The sequence below is a fragment of the Haliotis rufescens genome, unplaced genomic scaffold (genome assembly GCF_023055435.1).
Source record: "Haliotis rufescens isolate VD_foot unplaced genomic scaffold, xgHalRufe1.0.p SCAF_16, whole genome shotgun sequence".
NCBI lineage: Eukaryota > Metazoa > Mollusca > Gastropoda > Lepetellida > Haliotidae > Haliotis > Haliotis rufescens.
In genome coordinates this window covers 7,066,801-7,089,522 of record NW_025963846.1, presented here as the reverse complement: position 1 = coordinate 7,089,522, position 22,722 = coordinate 7,066,801, and the positions used below count along the sequence as shown (strand labels likewise).

General features: G+C 41.7%; 1 protein-coding gene across 1 annotated transcript in view; it reads left to right on the top strand.

Moving 5' to 3' along the window:
• LOC124134048 (dual serine/threonine and tyrosine protein kinase-like) overlaps nt 1-18,146 on the top strand; it is a 47,434-nt gene extending 29,288 nt beyond the window's left edge. The window contains exons 5-13 of the mRNA XM_046498671.2: nt 486-571; nt 4,564-4,647; nt 6,444-6,541; nt 7,738-7,946; nt 8,368-8,524; nt 8,958-9,113; nt 10,179-10,269; nt 12,422-12,671; nt 13,373-18,146. Of these exons, the coding sequence (XP_046354627.2) occupies nt 486-571; nt 4,564-4,647; nt 6,444-6,541; nt 7,738-7,946; nt 8,368-8,524; nt 8,958-9,113; nt 10,179-10,269; nt 12,422-12,671; nt 13,373-13,599 (1,358 nt within the window). The 3' untranslated portion in view covers nt 13,600-18,146. The remainder of the gene's footprint in view (nt 1-485; nt 572-4,563; nt 4,648-6,443; nt 6,542-7,737; nt 7,947-8,367; nt 8,525-8,957; nt 9,114-10,178; nt 10,270-12,421; nt 12,672-13,372) is intronic.
• Nucleotides 18,147-22,722: the final 4,576 nt, after the last annotated feature.

Here is a 22,722-nt window from a genome sequence, read left to right as displayed (position 1 = left end):
CGGGGGATATAGCCACGTCAGTGGCAAACTCTTGTTTTAATATGTTCTCAAGGCTCTGGGAAACAGACTAGACCTAGACAGACAAGGGGCTTTACATCATGGATCATAGTCCCACCCAGATGCTATTTTTGAATGAATGAGGCAGTTGATAAGAGAGGCAAATAAACCTATGTTTCTAACCAGAGTCTAAGCACCATCTTTTCACATGGTCAACTATTGTCTTCATGTCATTTCCTTGTGGTCAACTTCTCCTTGTTTTGTGTAAAGTGTAGATTGAATATGGTGACTACGGCTATAGTGAGATTCACATCAATGTTTGACCTGGCTGTCTGGGTATGACCTTGATGAGGTGGATTATTATGCATGCTGTCAACCAGTTGCTCATACTGCTCTTATCCAATGTGATTATTTACAGTTTTTGTGCCACAACCATAATTTCTGACTGCATAGTAAGACACTCATGATCCATGGACTCACATTTGCAGGGACACTGACCCGGTGTTTAGAGAGCTTGGAGTCCTTGGACAGGGAAAATCCTGAGGGAGCCAAAACAACAGATGCTCTCAAACAGGTACTTGTTCTTCCTTCTTTTATGTTATAGGGGTGTGTATTGATGCTCAAAACATTATCTGGATGACTGCAATCAATGTAAAGATCATGATGATTAGGATATATTACCAATGACAAATGTCTCTACAAGATACCTAAATACAGCAGCACCAGGGATTCAGCTAGGATTCAAAACTAAGTGCCCTTGGCAGGCAAATTGGGAAAAGTACTGTGATATTTTCAAAATTTTTGATTTTTTGAATATTCTTTTTTCATAAAATCTGAGGAATTGGGAAACTTGTAATTACCTTTGGAAATTTGTACTGTCATTGGGGCCGAATTGGGGCTGAATTTTAGCCTCTGAGCAGGTCTAGATAAATCTCTGAACGCATGCAGCTGTGTCCACCAGATATACTGTCAGTATTGTAAGTAGCTATGTCCACCAGATATACTGTCAGTATTGTAAGTAGCTATGTGCACCAGATACACTGTCAGTATTGTAAGTAGCTATGTCCACCAGATACACTGTCAGTATTGTAAGTAGCTATGTCCACCAGATATACTGTCAGTATTGTAAGTAGCTATGTGCACCAGATACACTGTCAGTATTGTAAGTAGCTATGTCCACCAGATATACTGTCAGTACTGTAAGTAGCCAGGTCCACCAGATATACTGTCAGTACTGTAAGTAGCTATGTCCACCAGATACACTGTCAGTATTGTAAGTAGCTATGTCCACCAGATACACTGTCAGTATTGTAAGTAGCTATGTCCACCAGATACACTGTCAGTATTGTAAGTAGCTATGTCCACCAGATATACTGTCAGTATTGTAAGTAGCTATGTCCACCAGATATACTGTCAGTATTGTAAGTAGCTATGTCCACCAGATATACTGTCAGTATTGTAAGTAGCTATGTCCACCAGATACACTGTCAGTATTGTAAGTAGCTATGTCCATCAGATATACTGTCAGTACTGTAAGTAGCCAGGTCCACCAGATATACTGTCAGTACTGTAAGTAGCTATGTCCACCAGATACACTGTCAGTATTGTAAGTAGCTATGTCCACCAGATACACTGTCAGTATTGTAAGTAGCTATGTCCACCAGATACACTGTCAGTATTGTAAGTAGCTATGTCCACCAGATATACTGTCAGTATTGTAAGTAGCTATGTCCACCAGATACACTGTCAGTATTGTAAGTAGCTATGTCCACCAGATATACTGTCAGTACTGTAAGTAGCCAGGTCAACCAGATATACTGTCAGTACTGTAAGTAGCTATGTCCACCAGATACACTGTCAGTATTGTAAGTAGCTATGTCCACCAGATACACTGTCAGTATTGTAAGTAGCTATGTCCACCAGATACACTGTCAGTATTGTAAGTAGCTATGTCCACCAGATACACTGTCAGTATTGTAAGTAGCTATGTCCACCAGATACACTGTCAGTATTGTAAGTAGCTATGTCCACCAGATATACTGTCAGTATTGTAAGTAGCTATGTCCACCAGATACACTGTCAGTATTGTAAGTAGCTATGTCCACCAGATATACTGTCAGTACTGTAAGTAGCCAGGTCAACCAGATATACTGTCAGTACTGTAAGTAGCTATGTCCACCAGATACACTGTCAGTATTGTAAGTAGATATGACCACCAGATATACTGTCAGTATTGTAAGTAGATATGACCACCAGATACACTGTCAGTATTGTAAGTAGCTATGTCCACCAGATACACTGTCAGTATTGTAAGTAGCTATGTCCACCAGATACACTGTCAGTATTGTAAGTAGCTATGTCCACCAGATATACTGTCAGTATTGTAAGTAACTATGTCCACCAGATATACTGTCAGTATTGTAAGTAGCTATGTCCACCAGATATACTGTCAGTATTGTAAGTAGCTATGTCCACCAGATATACTGTCAGTATTGTAAGCAGCTATGTCCACAGATATACTGTCAGTATTGTAAGTAGATATGACCACCAGATATACTGTCAGTATTGTAAGTAGATATGACCACCAGATATACTGTCAGTATTGTAAGTAGATATGACCACCAGATATACTGTCAGTATTGTAAGTAGATATGACCACCAGATATACTGTCAGTATTGTAAGTAGCTATGTCCACCAGATATACTGTCAGTATTGTAAGTAGCTATGTCCACCAGATACACTGTCAGTATTGTAAGTAGATATGACCACCAGATATACTGTCAGTATTGTAAGTAGATATGACCACCAGATATACTGTCAGTATTGTAAGTAGATATGACCACCAGATATACTGTCAGTATTGTAAGTAGATATGACCACCAGATATACTGTCAGTATTGTAAGTAGATATGACCACCAGATATACTGTCAGTATTGTAAGTAGATATGACCACCAGATATACTGTCAGTATTGCAAGAAGGGCTATGTCCAACAGATATACTGTCAGTACTGTAAGGACTGTGCTCCACCAGAAACACTGTTGCCTCACACAACAGGGCAGATTTAAGGAACTTGAATTTACTTGCACCAGATGCATGTTGATAGAAAACCTAGTTGCACTAGACAAAACCAGGGTGCACCCTGGTCCCATGAATTTATCAAAGTTAAAACACAAATGCATAAATTAGTCTAAATAAATAAAATCTCAGATCTCTGGTGCCTTTGTCACAATTTTACATGAATTAATGATGCATCATACAAAACATTACAAGAACATGTGCACATAAGTTTGAATGATGTCAAGCACAAGCTTGACAAATTACACATACAGGTACCATAAGCATTAGTGATGGTACATAAACCTTAGAGGTACTAAGTGTGTTTGCTGGAGTGTGGGAAAGGAAGGGTTAGTCAGACACATTTCTTTTTTTACAATCATGTAGACATAAATATTAGTTTGCACTGGTTCAACCATGTAGATTATAATGACAGGTTGCATGTTAATTCAGTATTTATGGCTGCTGCATATTACACATGAAATCGATATATTGTCGACCGCCTCCGTGGTCTAGTGGTAGAAAGTCTGCCTGGAGAGCGGAAGGTCCGGGGTTCGAACCCTGGCTGTGTCATACCAAAAGACGTAAAGAAGGTACTAGTTGTTACCCTGTCTGGCACTCGGCATTAAGGGGCTGAAACAAGGACAGGTCAGCTCAGAGTCAGTATACTGTGTCTGAGTGGGGTGTTCATGTTCAAGGGGTGGTGTATTGCTAAAAGCGGCGTAAAATCATACTCACTCACTATTCATGTTCAACTGCGGCATGGTATTTCAGTGGGCTAGCACTATCAATCGGCAACAGTCCGGACTAGTACAAGCAGCCACACACACACACATGTGCATGCACATCGCTATATAAGTGCAATAACCTTGGACGCGACGTTAAACCCCATTTCACACCGCTTGTATTGTCTGAAGTCAGTGCAAGTCCCCAGTGGTACAAAGGCTACCGGAGTTCAAACCTGCCACCACTTCTGTTGAATCTGAGTTGAATTCTAGATTTACCCTGTTTATGAGCTTTAACTTATTGGCATAATACCTGAAGCTGCATTGTGCCTGGGCAAGAGAAAGCAACCCCACCCCTAGTACCTTTGGACCCCAACTCATTAACTGGCTTTGAATTGATGGATTATGTCAAGATGGATTATAACCAGATGGATTATGTCAAGATGGATTATAACCAGATTGATTATGTCAAGATGGATTATGTCAAGATGGATTATAACCAGGTGGATTATGTCAAGATAGATTATGTCAAGATGGATTATAACCAGATTGATTATGTCAAGATGGATTATAACCAGGTGGATTATGTCAAGATAGATTATGTCAAGAAGGATTATGTCAAGATGGAGTATGCCAAGAAGGATTATGCCAAGATGGATTATGTCAAGATGGATTATGCCAAGATGGATTATGCCAAGATGGATTATAACCAGATGGATTATGTAAAGGTGGATTATAACCAGATGGATTATGTAAAGGTGGATTATGTTGTTCTGTTGTCAGATTCTGAATGCAGCGTATCAGGTGGAGATTACCGTGAGGTCCAGTTCATCCCTCATCAAGGTGTTGCTGGAGAGGATGAAGCAGGTAGGGGAAAGAGTTTGTCTACATCATGTCCTGCGTCCCTGGGGATTCAGGATAAGAATATGTCCCCAGCAGCCTGTGCTTGTAGTGATCGGAGGTCAGGCTCGGTGACTTTCCCCTTCGTGTCATCGTACCGTGAGCACTGGCTCGAGTGAATGTGATCATGATAATAGAAAATCATGTGGGAGGCATAGTTTCTTGACCTTAAACATTTTAGAAACAATATCTTGGGAATGTTTTCTGCTAGGTTGGTCCCTGTGTTAAGTCGTCAATTTAACAATGACCAGTTAGGTACCAATAGAGGTGCGCGGTATTACCGGTATAATACGATATGAAATTTTAATGAATTTGCATCACAGTACATTTGGAAAATAGGGGGCACGGGTGGCCCAGTCGTCTAAGGTGCCGCAATTCGCTGTGCAGAGTTGCGTCCCTAGGGCACGCCAGAAACCTTTGATTGTGGTTTTGAATCCCGTTTCGCCCCGATTATGTTTCTAGGTTTGTTAAGCACCATACCCGTGCTTGTGGGTTTCACCAAAGTGGTAAACGTCTGAGACCTGCATCACTTTAGGCTTTCCTCCCACATTAAGCTGACACGCCGTGATATAACTGGAATACTGTTAAAAGCGGCGTTAAACACAACTCAACTCAACTCATTTGGAAAATACTGATGTATTGCATTTTTCCAAATCATGCATACCTTCATCTTGCTTGAAAAAAATTCTTACGATACCAATCGACTCGAAATTGTGAAATTACAAAATTAGCACATGTTTCCTGTGTTCGAAAAAAGCAGAACTATTTGCGACTAGTTTTCTGTATATAATGTGTCTATTACACATCTGCTGTGACATTAGCAACATCCAACAAAATGCAAATTTGTCAAAAATATGCAGGAGAAGTTTTTATATTCAGGTTCCTAACTAATTACAGATGAAAGAACACATGCAATATGTTGTGGTATGCATTGCAATACAGGAAGCGTTGTTGCAGTAAATTGCAATACGAAAGTCAGAACAATACCCATCATGAGGTACAAACCATTTTATATTCTATTTGGGGCCTAGGTTGTTTTTAAAAAATACTGTACAGAATTAATATTGCTACAGGTTTTACAACAATAATATCAATGTTTGCTGGACGTTTTGTTTTTACTGGAAAAGAATGAGGACAGGATCTTTTCGCGAACACCTGGTGTCATTGATTTTAAGGGATCCATTCGTATAGTTTTCACATCAATTTTGCCTTTTATGCTCAATGGAAAATGTTTCGGCTGATAATCAAGAAAATTTATTACCGTATTCGACGTAATAAGCGCCCCGCTCTAATAAGCGCCCATGGCGACATTTGCTAATATATTGGCCAGTGAACAATCCCAATTAACACCATCAATGTACACAAGACTTACTTATTTGCGTATAATACGCACTCGTGTGCTATATGCACCCTTAATTATGGCCACTTAAATTCTGGAAAAATATATCTGTCGTATATAAACATTTCAGGCTGTCAGCATAAACCACAAAATTTATCTTTCAATTCCGTTTTTTTATCCACCAAAATAATTTTCTGATAAGAGCCCCCTATTTCTAATTTTTGAGAGCGCCCTGGGCGGTTATTACGTTGAAAACGGTATTGTATCAGGCAAGAGTACAAACTGAAAAAAGGGGATCAGTCTTCAGTGAAAAGGAATTGCCATACTATACATGGTTCGTACACTAAACCAGTCTTTTATATCTGAGAGTTGCAATAGGATGTTCAAAACATGTTGGTGATTGTACTGTTTTGCTTGTCCACAGATGGTTCAGTCAATGCCGTGGAAGACACCGCCCAAGATAGATGTGGATTGGAAGGAGAAGGTAGCCGCAGACATGCTTGGGAGTCTCAGTGAGGCCAGGTGAGAGTTGATTGTGACAGGTGTGGGTTGATTGTGTGATAGGTGTGGGTTGATTGTGTGATAGGTGTCAGTTGAGGGTTGATTGTGACAGGTGAGGGTTGATTGTGTGACAGGTGTGGGTTGATTGTGACAGGTGAGGATTGATTGTGTCACAGGTATGGGTTGATTGTGTGATAGGTGTCAGGTGAGGGTTGATTGTGTGATAGGTGTGGGTTGATTGTGTGATAGGTGAGAGTTGAATGTGTGATAGGTGTGGGTTGATTGTGTGACAGGTGTGGGTTGATTGTGTGATAGGTGTCAGGTGAGGGTTGATTGTGTGACAGGTGAGGGTTGATTGTGTGATAGGTGAGAGTTGAATGTGTGATAGGTGTGGGTTGATTGTGACAGGTGAGGGTTGATTGTGTGACAGGTGTGGGTTGATTGTGTGACAGGTGTGGGTTGATTGTGTGATAGGTGTCAGGTGAGGGTTGATTGTGTGACAGGTGAGGGTTGATTGTGTGATAGGTGAGAGTTGAATGTGTGATAGGTGTGGGTTGATTGTGACAGGTGAGGGTTGATTGTGTGACAGGTGTGGGTTGATTGTGTGACAGGTGTGGGTTGATTGTGTGATAGGTGTCAGGTGAGGGTTGATTGTGTGATAGGTGTGGGTTGATTGTGTGATAGGTGAGAGTTGAATGTGTGATAGGTGAGGGTTGATTGTGTGACAGGTGTGGGTTGATTGTGTGATAGGTGAGGGTTGATTGTGTGACAGGTAAGGGTTGATTGTGTGACAGGTGAGGGTTGATTGTGTGACAGGTGACAGATGAGTGTGATAGGTGTGAGTTGATTGTGTTACAGGTGAGGGTTGATTGTGTGACAGGTGAGAGTTGATTGTGTGATAGGCAAGGGTTGATTGTGTAACAGGTGACGGTTGATTGTGTGACTGTGAGAGTTGATTGTGTGACTGTGAGAGTTGATTTTGTGTTAGGTGAGAGTTGGTTGTGTGACAGGTGAGGGTTCATTGTGTGACACGTGGAGTGTTTAATCTCAGTGAGGCACAGGACTGGTTTAGTGGGCACCATTTATGGGTACAATAAGTGAAATTGACTGTTTGCCTCTATTTCCTGGACATGCTGGAGCATTGTCTTAAGTGCAGAGTTTACCCTCCTGTTCTCTCTCATTCTATATGTTTCTCAAGATGATTAAATGTATTTCAGGTTAGCCAAGAGTATTTCCTCCCAGATTAAGGACCGCTTGAACAAATCGCATGAGGCGTTTCTGTCAGCTTTGAAACAACTGGAGACGAAGCACACCGGCCGTCTGGACAAGATAGAGGAGCAGAGGTTGAAGCTGAGGAAGGTTCACGCTCCCAAGGTGGCCAAACTTGCACTGGAGAGCACCTCACTCAAGGATGTTGTGCTCTATGGTGAGTCAGGGATGTTGTGTTGTGTGAAGGATGTTGTGCTGTATGGTGAGTCAGGGATGTTGTGTTGTATGGTGAGTCAAGGATGTTCTGCTGTATGGTGAGTCAGGGATGTTGTGTTGTATGGTGAGTCAGGGGTGGTGTGCTTTAGGGTGAGTCAAGGATGTTGTGCTGTATGGTGAGACAGGGGTGTTGTGTTGTATGGTGAGTAAGGGATGTTGTGTTGAATGGTTAATCAGGGATGTACTATATGGTGGGTCAAGGATGTTGATGTAAGATGGTGAGCTGCTTCTGGTAGAAACTGATAATTAGGATAAAATAATTAGGATACATCTTTATTTGTCAGTTATTGTCATGTTTCCATAATTCCTGTAAGGCTTTTCAGTCAACACGTGAAAGTCATCCTTGTGTTCTTTACGTGCAGGTATGCCTCAGATGGGACGAGAGGTTGGGCGTGGCCAATATGGCGTCGTGTACGCGTGTGACTCGTGGTCAGGACACTCCCCTTGTGCCATCAAGTCAGTTGTCCCCCCTGATGACAAGCACTGGAATGATCTTGCCTTGGAATTCTTCTACACAAAGTAAGAACGTCTGTATAAACATAGGTAATACTAAAATAAATGAGTGAGTTGTACGCCAATTTTTTCATTATTCCAGTTGTATCACAGAGTGTCAACTTCATGTGGGAGGAAAGCCTGAAGTGATGCAGGTCTCGGACGTTCACCACTTCAGTGAGCACGGGTATGGTGCTGACAGACCTAGAAACATAATCAGGATGAACCAGAATTTTAACCCACGTTCATAGCTTTCTGGTGTGTCCAAGTGATTTGCAGTGCCTTAGACAACTGGGCTACCAAGGTACCCAAAATCAAATAATGAATATCAGTTGTCATCGCATATGTGATCACTCACTGTCATACATGAACCCTCCATTTGGACTGTTTTTATGCAAACATGAAGCTTTTGTAGTCAGTTACTGCACAGATAATGTCAAAAGTCTGGTTTTGTTTTCAGAAATATTCCAGAACATGACCGGATTGTGTCCCTGCATGGCTCCGTGATTGACTACATGTATGGTGGAGGAATGTCGCCTGCTGTGCTGCTTGTCATGGACAGACTCCAGCGGGATCTCTACACCGCCATCAAGCAAGGCCTGGACTGGATCAGCAGGTGTGTGAAGTGTGTAATAGGGTCAATCTCATTAAAATCAGATCTTTGTACTCGCTACCGCTAAACAAAGATCTGAGGACCTCCCATTACGGGTCACGTCAGAACGACCTTTCATCCGACCAATCAGAGCGTCGCTTACCAGATCATGAAAGTGACAGCCGGAATCTGTTTTCTAATCATGCAAACACGAAATATTTAACACGGGGTATTCCGAACGACAGTTACAGGTTTTATGATTATATCCATAAAATCTAGGCCATCTATAAGCCATTCCAGAGTGTTCTTCTTATCAGTTTTAATTTTTTAAATCGAGAATACGTCAAAATATGTTTCGAGGCATAGTCGCCAGTTTAAAACTAGTGTTGTTAAGCTCGAGAAAGCTGCCTTCTTATTGGCTAATGTAGATTTCTTGTCAGTCATTTCTTTGTCGGTCAAAATTGCGAAAGGTCATTCTGACGTGACCCGTAATGGGATGTCCTCACATCTTTGTTTAGCGGTAGCGAGAAATAAGATCTGATTTTAATGAGATTGGTAATAGGGGTCATTGAGATCTCTACACCGCCATCAAGCAGGGGTTGGACTGGGTCAGCAGGTGTGTGTAGTGTGTAACAGGGGTCATTGAGATCTCTACACCGCCATCAAGCAGGGGTTGGACTGGATCAGCAGGTGTGTGTAGTGTGTAATAGGGGCCACTGAGATCTCTACACCGCCATCAAACAGGGGTTGGACTGGATCAGCAGGTGTGTGTAGTGTGTAATAGGGGTCATTGAGATCTCTACACCGCCATCAAACAGGGGTTGGACTGGATCAGCAGGTGTGTGTAGTGTGTAATAGGGGTCATTGAGATCTCTACACCGCCATCAAGCAGGGGTTGGCCTTGATCAGCAGGTGTGTGTAGTGTGTAAGACTAGTAATGGAATGTCCTCAGATCTTTGTTTAGCGATAGCAAGAACTAAGATCTGATTTTTGTGAGATTGGTGTTGTGTGAGATACATGTGTATTGTGGAACTGTGTGGAAGATATTGGGTTACTCTGTTAAAGTCACAGGATGTTTTTTTCCCCCAGATTACAGATAGCCATTGATGTCGTGGAGGGAATCCGCTTCCTTCATAACCAGGGCCTGGTTCATAGGGATATCAAACTCAAGAATGTGCTCGTGAGTATACAGGAAGCTTTAGCTTGGTCCTTGTGCCTCATGTATACATGACTACTATATCCATATCTTTATGTGACTGCACCCTGGTGAAATTCGGGGTCAGAATACATTGTGCTTGTCGTAAGAGCTGACTACAATGGGGATTGGATGGTCAGACTCTGATTGTCCAGGTGCCTGGACTGATGATTGGATGGTCAGACTCTGATTGTCCAGGTGGCTGGACTGTTGATTGGATGGTCAGACTCTGATTGTCCAGGTGGCTGGACTGTTGATTGGATGGTCAGACTCTGATTGTCCAGGTGCCTGGACTGATGATTGGATGGTCAGACTCTGATTGTCCAGGTTGCTGGACTGATGATTGGATGGTCAGACTCTGATTGTCCAGGTGGCTGGACTGTTGATTGGATGGTCAGACTCTGATTGTCCAGGTGGCTGGACTGTTGATTGGATGGTCAGACTCTGATTGTCCAGGTGGCTGGACTGATGATTGGATGGTCAGACTCTGATTGTCCAGGTGCCTGGACTGTTGATTGGATGGCCGGACTCTGATTGTCCAGGTGGCTGGACTGTTGTTTGGATGGCCAGACTCTGATTGTCCAGGTGCCTGGACTGTTGATTGGATGGCCGGACTCTGATTGTCCAGGTGGCTGGACTGTTGATTGAATGGGAATAAGGTGGGAATATTACAAACTGCAGCATTAGATAACCTTCAGTTACACTCTCACTCGTGTCAAGTGTATACATCAAATGTTTGATCAAAAGTATGATGTAGAAGAGTATGTGTAGTCCTGTGAACTTGCCACAAATTCCCGTGCAGCATTGCATCCCTTCAGATCACCTTAATTTGTGTTTAAATCCCATATAATTACTGGTTATGATCATTGTCAGCTTGTTTCATAAGGCAAAGTAGATAAGTATGGTTAACAACTGCGTTATCATACTGTAACAGTAACGTTTTGGTTAAATCCTTACACCGTTGTCAAGCAAGGATCTACTCTGAAACGTTGCTATTACAGTATAATAAAGAAGTTGTTATCTATAAAATGTTTGTCTACTTTGTCATCCATCAACTTCTAAGGACCGCCTCCGTGGTCTTGTGGTAGAGCGTCCGCCCGGAGAGCGGAAGGTCCAGGGTTCGATCCCGGGCCGCGTCATACAAAAAGACGTTAAAAGATTGTACTTGTTGTTACCCTGTCTGGCGCTCGGCATTAAGGGGCTAAAACAAGGACTGGTCGGCTGGGAGTCAGTATACTGTGTCTGAGTGAGGTATTCATGTTAAACTGCGGCATGGTATCTCAGTGAGCTAGCACTATAAATCGGCATCAGTCCGGACTAGTACAAGCAGCCACACACACACATACACGTGCATGCACGTCGCTATATAAGTGCAATAATCTTGGACATGACGTTAAACCCAATTTCACCTCACCTCAACTTCTAAGAAATGCCTATCAAACAATTAATGTTTCACAGGGTTTTACATGGGTACAATGTGTGAAGCCCATTTCTAGTGTTCCCCGCCGTGATATTGCTGGAATATTGCTAAAAGTGGCGTAAAACCATACTCACTCAATCAATCACTTTTGGTTTTCCTTCAACATTAAGATGATTAAGCTGGCACACTGTGATATTAATTTAATGCTGTTCAAAGTGGTTTTCAAATGAAAGACCAGAACTTCTGCTTAGATATAAGACTGAAGGCATATTTATTGTTGTACATTTCTGACTACTTGGAATAATTGTTAATTTATTTTGATACTATTTTACCATGCTTGTTAAACTTTTGTTCATTTTATTATGTCTACCAGTATTCTAGCATAGTATCTGTGTCAGCCATTGACATCGTAAACTGTCATTCCACAGTTACAGTACATTAGTATAGGTAGTCAATACACCACTGACCAACTTGAATTTATACACTTATCATACCCGTGAAGATCCGGGGTTCAAATTGATCTTCAGCAACCCTGCTTTGTCACAAGACGCAACTAACAGGATTTGGGGGTCAGACTCATTGACCCGTGTCCCATTTGCGTAGATTGATGCTATGATGGTAATCACTGGATTGTCTGGTGCAGACTCGATTATTTACTTCTGAGTGCGACATTAAACAACAAACATACAAACAAATCATTGACCTTTACCTCCCCAGCTTGACCGTGACAACCGGGGGAAGATCACGGATCTTGGGTTCTGTAAACCAGAAGCCATGATGAGCGGCAGTATTGTCGGCACACCTATACACATGGCGCCGGAACTATTCACTGGCCGCTATGACAACAGCGTAGATGTGTATGCCTTCGGTATCCTGTTCTGGTACATCTGTGCAGGTCACGTGAGACTACCCTCAGCCTTTGAGCAATGTGCAAATAAAGACCATCTCTGGCAGTCCGTCAAGAAAGGTATGCAAGTTATAAGGGCAATGTCAAAGCACTTAGTGCATACAGCGCCATATAAATGGATTATTATTATTATCATCATCATCATCATCATCATCATTATTATTATTATAAGTTATAATTACATGTGAGTCACTGATAATCATAAAGAAATTCTGTGAAGAAATTTTCTGATGTAAAATACAACTGGTAGGTATGGGATCCCTGTTAAACTGCTGCATGGTATCTCAACATGCACAATGGACTATTACTATAAAACTGGCATTGGTCTTGACGAGTACAAGCAGCCACACACACGTGCATACATGTCACTCTATTTTGCTGGAATACTGCTAAAAGCAATGTAAAACCATGTATGTATAATAATCTTCAGTGAGACTATAAACCCCATTTCACCTTACCTCTTCCTGGTTTCCCTTCCTTGATGCTCTGGGGCTGTTGGGTAGCCTAGTGGTTTAAGCGTTCGCTCGTCATGCCGAAGACCAGGGTTCGATTCCCGACATGGGTACAATGTGTGAAGCCCATTTATGGTGTCCCCGCCGTGATATTGCTGGAATATTGCTAAAAGCGGCGTAAAACCATACTCAATCACAATCCTTGATGCTCTGAATATTAAAAACCTTCATGCTCATTTGCTTTGATTTGCAAGGTTATCTCCCTTAGATTAAGATGCCTTTGATCATGTGATGTGATCTGTATTATAGGCCTGCGTCCCGAGAAGCTGGCAACGTTTGATGAGGAGTGTGCCAACCTGATGCAGCATTGCTGGGAGAGGGACTCCTCCAAGAGGCCGTACCTGGGAGACGTCGAGACGCAGCTACTCAGTATTTTTGAGAGATTCTACAAAAAGAAGTCCCCTGTGAACACTAAACAGGACAAAGCACACAAGTCTTCACGGAACATTGCACGGCATACACGGGAGAACAAATAACTGGTTCAATACTCATACTAGACTCAAGCTTTGACAGAGCTGCTTTGTTTTCGTCAGATCTCCACAAGTTTCTGTGATTCCAGATTCTAGATGGACGTTAGCCTTATATATTCAGACAAGCTACTGATAAATGCTCCTCTACACTTGCACTCCATATGCATCCTGCACAGTCTGTTGATGTAACCCGTGCATACATAAGTCAATCTTTGAGGCCATTGGCCATGTTTGCAGGATGAAATATTTGTGTTACTATTCCAAATGCCGACTGCTCAGTCAATGTAGGGGCTTGTTTGCCAGCACTGTGATAGTTGACTAGTAGTCTCCCTTCAAGAATCCTTGCAAATAATGTGAGTGTGTCATTGACGTTATGTAGACACACACCTTCAGTTGCATGTGAGGCCTTGTGTGGACGTCCACCTCCTGGTGTCACCACCTCATGTGTCATGACCTTATGTGGACGTCCACCTCATGTGTCGTGACCTCTTGTGGACACCGCCTCATGTGTCGTGACCTGTGTGGACACCACCTAATGTGTCATAACCTTGTATGGACAGCCACTTCTTTGTGTCTTGACCATGTTGATATTTAGCCTAGTCTGTACATATTCCCATTTGTCATCACGCTAATTGTTTCCTTGTTATAGAAAGCATTGTTACGCTGTCTTGCTAAGTGCTGTTAGCTTGTTTTTGTTTGAGTTTGTTACCATGATTACATATCATCCTGATCTAAGTGACTTAGTCTGTGGCCATAGCCATAGAAAGTTTTGGTTAATTAATCATTTCCTTAATATCTGCTTATTTGGATCCAGTGAAATGTGTTCATGTTTACTGATTATCATACAGTGTTCTATTGATTGCATAATTCCTTATTGTAAGATTCTTATATTGCACATGATGTGGTCACTGTACATTGAACATATACTCTAGTCTGCGGCTTGTGTGTAATATTTTTGAAATATATAACCATTCATTTCATTAACCGTTGAGAAAACCACGCCCTCATCCATATATAGTTTATCATCTGATATAATCATCCTTGTAGACGCACAGTCTAATCGCATGATGTACGTGATCCTCAAGTGCAGAATAACGCTCCAAAGCTTGCAGGATTCAGCACCGTATCTGTGCACATGGGTTTCACCATACTCGTAGACATGTTTGACCTGGGTCATTTGTGGGTTTTCCAGGGGATCTGTCGTCTAAGGTGCCACAATTTGCTGTGCAGAGTTGTGTCCCTTTCACATCAAGTACCCACAAAAGTCACAAAATGAGTGTGTGTAGGGTGTGGGTTGGGGATTGGGTGTGAGGGGGACAGGTGGCCAGTCAGGCATTGCAAATCACGAGAAACCTTTGATTGTGGGTTTGAATCCTGGTTTCTTTTGTTTAGGTTTCTAGGTTTCTCAGCACCATATCTGTGAGTTTCATGAAAGTTGTAAAGATCTTAAGACCCGCATCACCTTGGGCTTTCTGCCGTGAAATAACTGATATAGTGCGACATTAAACCAAACTCACTCACTCATGTTAGAATGGCTCGGACGAGCTGGTAGCATGACCTCATTCCCCGACACTGTGGATTGTTGGTAGTATTACTGCACGTACACCTGGTACTTAACTTGCTTCCAAGCTGCCTTGCCAGTCTCAATATTTCTGACTGCGGCGTAAGCAGCGTTCACTCACTTACTCACTCCATACTTGATTCAAGGTCAGAGAAGGACCCAATGTTAGAGTAGGACCCAAGGTTGGAGTGGGACCCATTCTAGTTCTACGAGCAGACTGAAATGAAGTTTTGGTTGTGACAGTGTGACACCTGGCTACTGTTCCACAAAGTGTTGCTAGCGCTACGCCTGTCATAAGTCTATGATAAACTATAGGAGTTATGATCTTAGCGCTAAGATCGCTTTTTTAGAACATGGCACTGGTTGATAAAGCGTCATTACCCAGATGGGATGGATTGTATTCTGATTCCACAAGCACAGTCTGCTTACCCAGACACAGGGTTTTACATTTAGCCGTGGTATAATACGAAACATTGACTGGAGTAAAATAACATTCATTCATTCATTCATTCATTCATTCATTCATTCATTCATTCATTCATTCATTCATTCATTCATCATGCTCATCTGGTCATTAGGTTTATGAAGCTTATAGATCTCATTCAGTAGTGAACATGTTAGTCAGCTTGGCACATTATGATCCTTGAGCAATACACACCTGTGTCACAAATACTATTCCCCCTTATTTAACCATTGGATAGCAAACCATATGACATCGGTGTAGCAATAGTGTAGGTAATGTATTTGAGTCCTGATGAAAGGAAGGTTGATGGAGCAAGTAATCCGATATCATGAAGTATTCAGTCCAGGGTGTGGTCGTAACGTTACTGCCCAGCTGAAATGAAGAACTAATTTAGAGGCTCTGACATTCCGCTTATGTTGTATTTAAATTCTTATGAAGGCAACTAATGGCCTAAATGTCCTACAATATTTAATGCAAGGAACAGTATTACAAGATATTCTGTCTATCTTAATGGAAACATTGAAAGCTTGTGTACATGAAATAGTTTAACAGTGATGTTTGGACATTGTTAATGATTTCAACCTTTCTCCATTGGGACTTAAATGTCTTGACAATGATACTTTGTTCTCAGCTGTAGTTTATCTATTTGGTAAATGACATATATTTGGGTATACACATATTTAAGTTGTGTTTAAGTGAGGTATGTGTTTATTGTCCTGTTTACTGTACTTAAAGTTGTATTTTTACAAAGCTGTAGAATGTGGGCTCATTTGAGACCAATAGAGTTTTAAATACAATAGTTGAATCTGTACACTGTTGTTATGTAACAATATTGTCTCGGATGACAGCTTGAACAAATATTGATTGATTTAGACTACAAGTATATTTGATTTTTACACAGTCTGTCCTTTGGGACAGTGCAACCCAAATCCAGATGAGCTTAAACTTGACTTGATTCCTAGACATCCATCAATTTTCAGCGGTAGAAACTAACAGTTTTAGTTCACTAGTCCTTATAATGATAACATGAAGCAAAACCCTTAAAAATGGAAAATTTCTACTAGTCCTTGTGATACCTTAACTATTGGTCAGTTTGGCAAGGACTACAGGACTAGTGCCAATTTCTAACACTGATTCTCTTCCATATGTGTATCGCTTCTATATGCCCTTCAAAGACTGGATTCCAAGGGTTTATATCTATGTCGTGCTATGAAAGTATCCTGTGTATATACAAGATGTAAAGATAATAGTGTATTACATGATGCACAAATGTGCATCCAGTGTTAGAAATGTATAGAATGGCGCAGAAAAAATTATATTGCATCCCGAGGGAAACACGATATTTATTGTACCTATATCTTGACGAGAAATATAAAGGTCCCAGCTGTAATTAAAGTAGATATCAAATCTTTCAGTGAAGAACACTTCACCATTTTCTTACTATGCTTGTCGTAAGAGGCGACTTAGGGGATCAGGTGGTCAGCCTCACTGACTTGGTTGATGCATGTCATCGTATCCCAATTGTGTAAATCGATGCTCATGATGTCAATCACTGGATTGTTTGCTCCAGACTCGATTATTTACAGACCGCCGTCATATACTAGTAGCTGGAATATTGCTGAGTGCAGCGTTAAACAACAAACAAACTTAACAGGACCCTCCTATGTTCTGTGAGGACCCTTTAAGATAATTATTGGTTTGTGAGTTGTTGACCAAATTCGTAGTCACAAATGTACAGAGAAGCAATACAAGCTGGCTCTGTGTTCATGAGGGCATCCTTGACCCTTGCAATAGAGAGGCACGTGACACAACACTGTGCTACCTGTCTTCAGTACAGGTACATGCACTAAGCGACCCCAATCCTACGACTATTATAAGTCCAATTGTTTAACATAGACTTACATTAGTTGTAGTGCTACAATCAATGTTTAACATATAGGCCCAGATCTAGACTTGTAGCTCTGCATGAGATGGAGACACAACAGCTATGTATTTTGGATAATCTTTAGCAGTTCAACTGATTAATGTTACTACTATGTGAACCACTTGTTATATTCAACTAGAACTGTGACAATACAACATTTATTGTTGGGCGCTGTCAGATCTTGTCCTTGAAGAAAGGCCTATTCTAAATAAATGGAGTCAAATCCATTTATAACATTGTCGTATGAAGGTAACTGGATGTGAAATGACCCTGGAATGTGAAACAACCTTAGGGATACAAAACTACCACCTTACAAAATGATGCTTGTAATGGGTATGGAACTATAGGGATACGAAATGACCTGTGACCTTCATCCTGATGTTGTCACCATCTCCAGATCCATACCTGGCTTGGAAACATTGGACACCTATGCTAAATTGCTATGTCAGCAAATTGCTGTATTGTCGCTTGCATGAGGGAGCAACCATTTGATATTCTGGAGCGGGAGGGGGTGCATGGGTGGCCCATTCGTCTAAGGCACCGTGATTCGCAGTGCAGAGTTGCATCCTTTGGGAACGCCAGAAACCTATGATTGTGGGTTTGAATCCCGGTTTGCCCCGATTATGTTTCTAGGTTTGTCAGCACCATACCTGTGCTCGTGGGTTTCACCAAAGTGGTAAATGTCTGAGATCTGCATCCTTCGGGCTTTCCTCCCACATTAAGCTGACACGCCGCGATATAACTGGAATACTATTTAAAGCGGCGTTAAACCCAACTCACTCACTCACTCACTGGCATGGGAGGCAGGGATGGGATTCTGTATTGAGACCAGATGCAAAAGCTGCAGCTGCAAAACCTGATATTTTTAAAAATTAAAACTATGAGCCAAAATATTGTTTTTTCTAAAAGACACATTGCAAAAATATTAGTTTTGTGGCAGACAATTTCTTTCTTTTTTCAAGAATATGCTGCATAATTAATAATATTTTTCGATAAATTCCCAGGACCCTCCTATCCCCCACCCCCCAGCCCCGAAAATCAAATGGTCTGCCCCCAAAATCATTGGGCTGTCTAATACTTTCTCATTGAGAAAGATGACTTTCCAGGCTCTTTTCCCCAGAAGTTCACTGAGGGTAGATGTTCATACTATTTGTGAGGTTGTATTTATTCTGTCAGTGATAGAGATTCAGGCATTAAGGTTCGTTTCTTTCTGTGATATGATTGCTAAGACAATACTGTCACTATCGCTTAATGTTCAGTAAGTTGTGTCTTCTATCTTTACCAAAGAGGTCAAGTATATCACCATTTAAGGTCAAGGTCCTTTCACACAGATACCGTAGTGCTATGACTACCATGGTCTTATTGTAAGAGTTGGATATATCAAGGCCATGATGTGTGACCTGGTTGATAGAGCACCATTGTAACGGTAATTTTATTTAACACAACTTACTGAATGCGTGCACTGTTCAAGATATGTAAGAAAATACATAATAGTTAGAATAATTATCTTTTCTTGTCAAGTAACATTTTATCTCTTGTGATCTGATACAATTGACCTTTTGTCTGCATCTCAGATGAAAGTATCAGCTTTGTCAGGTCTTTGAGAATAACACGTTATTTGATAAGATTACCAGGAACATAGATTTTGTATTTATGCAATATGCAGACACAGTTGAAGATGAAGAAATATGTTTTGTTATCAATAACAATAATTATGGGGGATGTTCATAAGCTGGATATGCCGACAAATTTCGAGGTTGATCAAAATTAATAATGTGATGATGTGATCAAATACAACAGTCTTGAATGGCTTAATGTAATTTTGATCAATTCTTAAACAGTGTTGAGATGCGTGATGGGTTGAACTCTTTGTGGTTTAACATATGCAGTCCGTGGACACAATGAGGTGCTTTCAGGGCATGCAGGGTATATTTAAATACCGTCAAATACAAAGTTTGTATATTCATTCTCATTAAAATCAGATCTTAGTTCTCGCTACTGCTTAGCAAAGACCTGACGACATCCCCTTACGGATCATGTCAGACCAACCTTTTGTGAACTCTGACAAGAAATCGTCATTAGCCAATCAGAAGGCAGCTTTCTCGTGCTCTAGTTTCAAACTGGCAACTACACTTCAAAACTCTCACTTCTGGAATGGTTTAGGTAGTATGGATTAAGTCATAAAGCCCAACATTCGGAATACCCAGTGTTAATTGTTTGAGGTTGCATGATCAGAAAAAAAAATTTCGACTGTCTCTTTCATGATCTGGTAAGCTACGCTCTAATTGGTCGGATGGAAGGTCATTCTGACTTGATCCGTTGTGGGACGTCCTCAGATTTTAGTTTGGCAGTAGCGAGAACTAAGATCTGATTTTATTGAGATTGTATGTATATTATGTTGTCAAATAAAACATGTTTGGACGCCATGTGTGTGTATGTGTGTTTTCTTCACCGTAAGATTGGTAAGCAACTTTCTAAGAAAAGATGCTTAGAAGGCTGGGAGGTCAAGCCTTGATCAGATTCTATTGAAGATGTCATGTACAAGAATGACTGATCCAACATCAATTTGGACCCCCTGGGATCTGGGTCAGAGAATAGTTCCTCAGCGTTCCTCATTTTGACACGGATATACACGAATCATTCATCCAAGGACACACATCTGTTTGAACACTTCATCCAATGGTGTACACGAAACACATGAACACTTCATCCAATGGCGTACACCACACACATGTGAACACTACATCCAATGGTGTACACCACACACATGAACACTTCATCCAATGGTGTACACCACACATGAACACTTCATCCAATGGCGTACACCACACACATGTGAACACTACATCCAATGGTGTACACGAAACACATGAACACTTCATCCAATGGTGTACACCACACACATGTGAACACTACATCCAATGGTGTACACCACACACATGAACACTTCATCCAATGGTGTACACCACACATGTGAACACTTCATCCAATGGTGTACACCACACACATGAACACTTCATCCAATGGTGTACACGAAACACATGAACACTTCATCCAATGGCGTACACCACACACATGTGAACACTACATCCAATGGTGTACACCACACACATGAACACTTCATCCAATGGCGTACACCACACACATGTGAACACTACATCCAATGGTGTACACCACACACATGAACACTTCATCCAATGGTGTACACCACACACATGTGAACACTTCATCCAATGGCGTACACCACACACATGTGAACACTACATCCAATGGTGTACACCACACACATGAACACTTCATCCAATGGTGTACACCACACACATGTGAACACTTCATCCAATGGCGTACACCACACACATGTGAACACTACATCCAATGGTGTACACCACACACATGAACACTTCATCCAATGGCGTACACCACACACATGTGAACACTACATCCAATGGTGTACACCACACACATGAACACTTCATCCAATGGCGTACACCACACACATGTGAACACTACATCCAATGGTGTACACCACACACATGAACACTTCATCCAATGGTGTACACCACACACATGAACACTTCATCCAATGGTGTACACGAAACACATGAACACTTCATCCAATGGTGTACACCACACACGTGAACACTTCATCCAATGGTGTACACCACACACATGAACACTTCATCCAATGGCGTACACCACACACATGAACACTTCATCCAATGGCGTACACCACACACATGAACACTTCATCCAATGGCGTACACCACACACATGAACACTTCATCCAATGGCGTACACCACACACATGAACACTTCATCCAATGGTGTACACCACACACATGAACACCTCAACCAATGGCGTACACCACACACATGAACACTTCATCCAATGGTGTACACCACACACATGAACACTTCATCCAATGGCGTACACCACACACATGAACACTTCATCCAATGGCGTACACCACACACATGAACACTTCATCCAATGGCGTACACCACACACATGAACACTTCATCCAATGGCATACACCACACACATGAACACTTCATCCAATGGCGTACACCACACACATGAACACTTCATCCAATGGCGTACACCACACACATGAACACTTCATCCAATGGCGTACACCACACACATGAACACTTCATCCAATGGCGTACACCACACACATGAACACCTCAACCAATGGCGTACACCACACACATGAACACTTCATCCAATGGCGTACACCACACACATGAACACCTCAACCAATGGCGTACACCACACACATGAACACTTCATCCAATGGCGTACACCACACACATGAACACTTCATCCAATGGCGTACACCACACACATGAACACTTCATCCAATGGCGTACACCACACACATGAACACTTCATCCAATGGCGTACACCACACACATGAACACTTCATCCAATGGCGTACACCACACACATGAACACTTCATCCAATGGCGTACACCAGACACATGAACACCTCAACCAATGGCGTACACCACACACATGAACACTTCATCCAATGGCGTACACCAGACACATGAACACTTCATCCAATGGCGTACACCACACACATGAACACCTCAACCAATGGCGTACACCACACACATGAACACTTCATCCAATGGCGTACACCACACACATGAACACCTCAACCAATGGCGTACACCACACATGAACACTTCAACCAATGGCCTACCTCACTTTGTACACCCCAAACACGAACACATACGATCCACCAAACACATTACGCTACTTTGGACAACACACACTACACTCGCAAAAATCCATCCTGTAGGATATACGATGGTGAATTAACCAGGATTCTGAACGTATCTTTATTTCAAAAACTTCACACAGATCGAATAATGTGTATAATTGTAGTAACGAAACACATAAACAAGAAACAGACTTTACTTTCACCAAGGCATATAAATGATGTCAAAAACATGCTCTTTATGATTACGAAACTGTGAACGTGGACAACTTCAGCCAGTGCGGTAACTTTATCACATCACGCTGACTTACAAAATAACACAGGTGTCCGTGATGGATTAACAGCATACAAGTGAGTGAGTTTCTTTTCACGCCCCTCTGAACAGAATTCATTTATATCACGGCGTGTCAGCTTGATGTGGGAGGAAAGCCCGAAGTGATGCAGGCCTCAG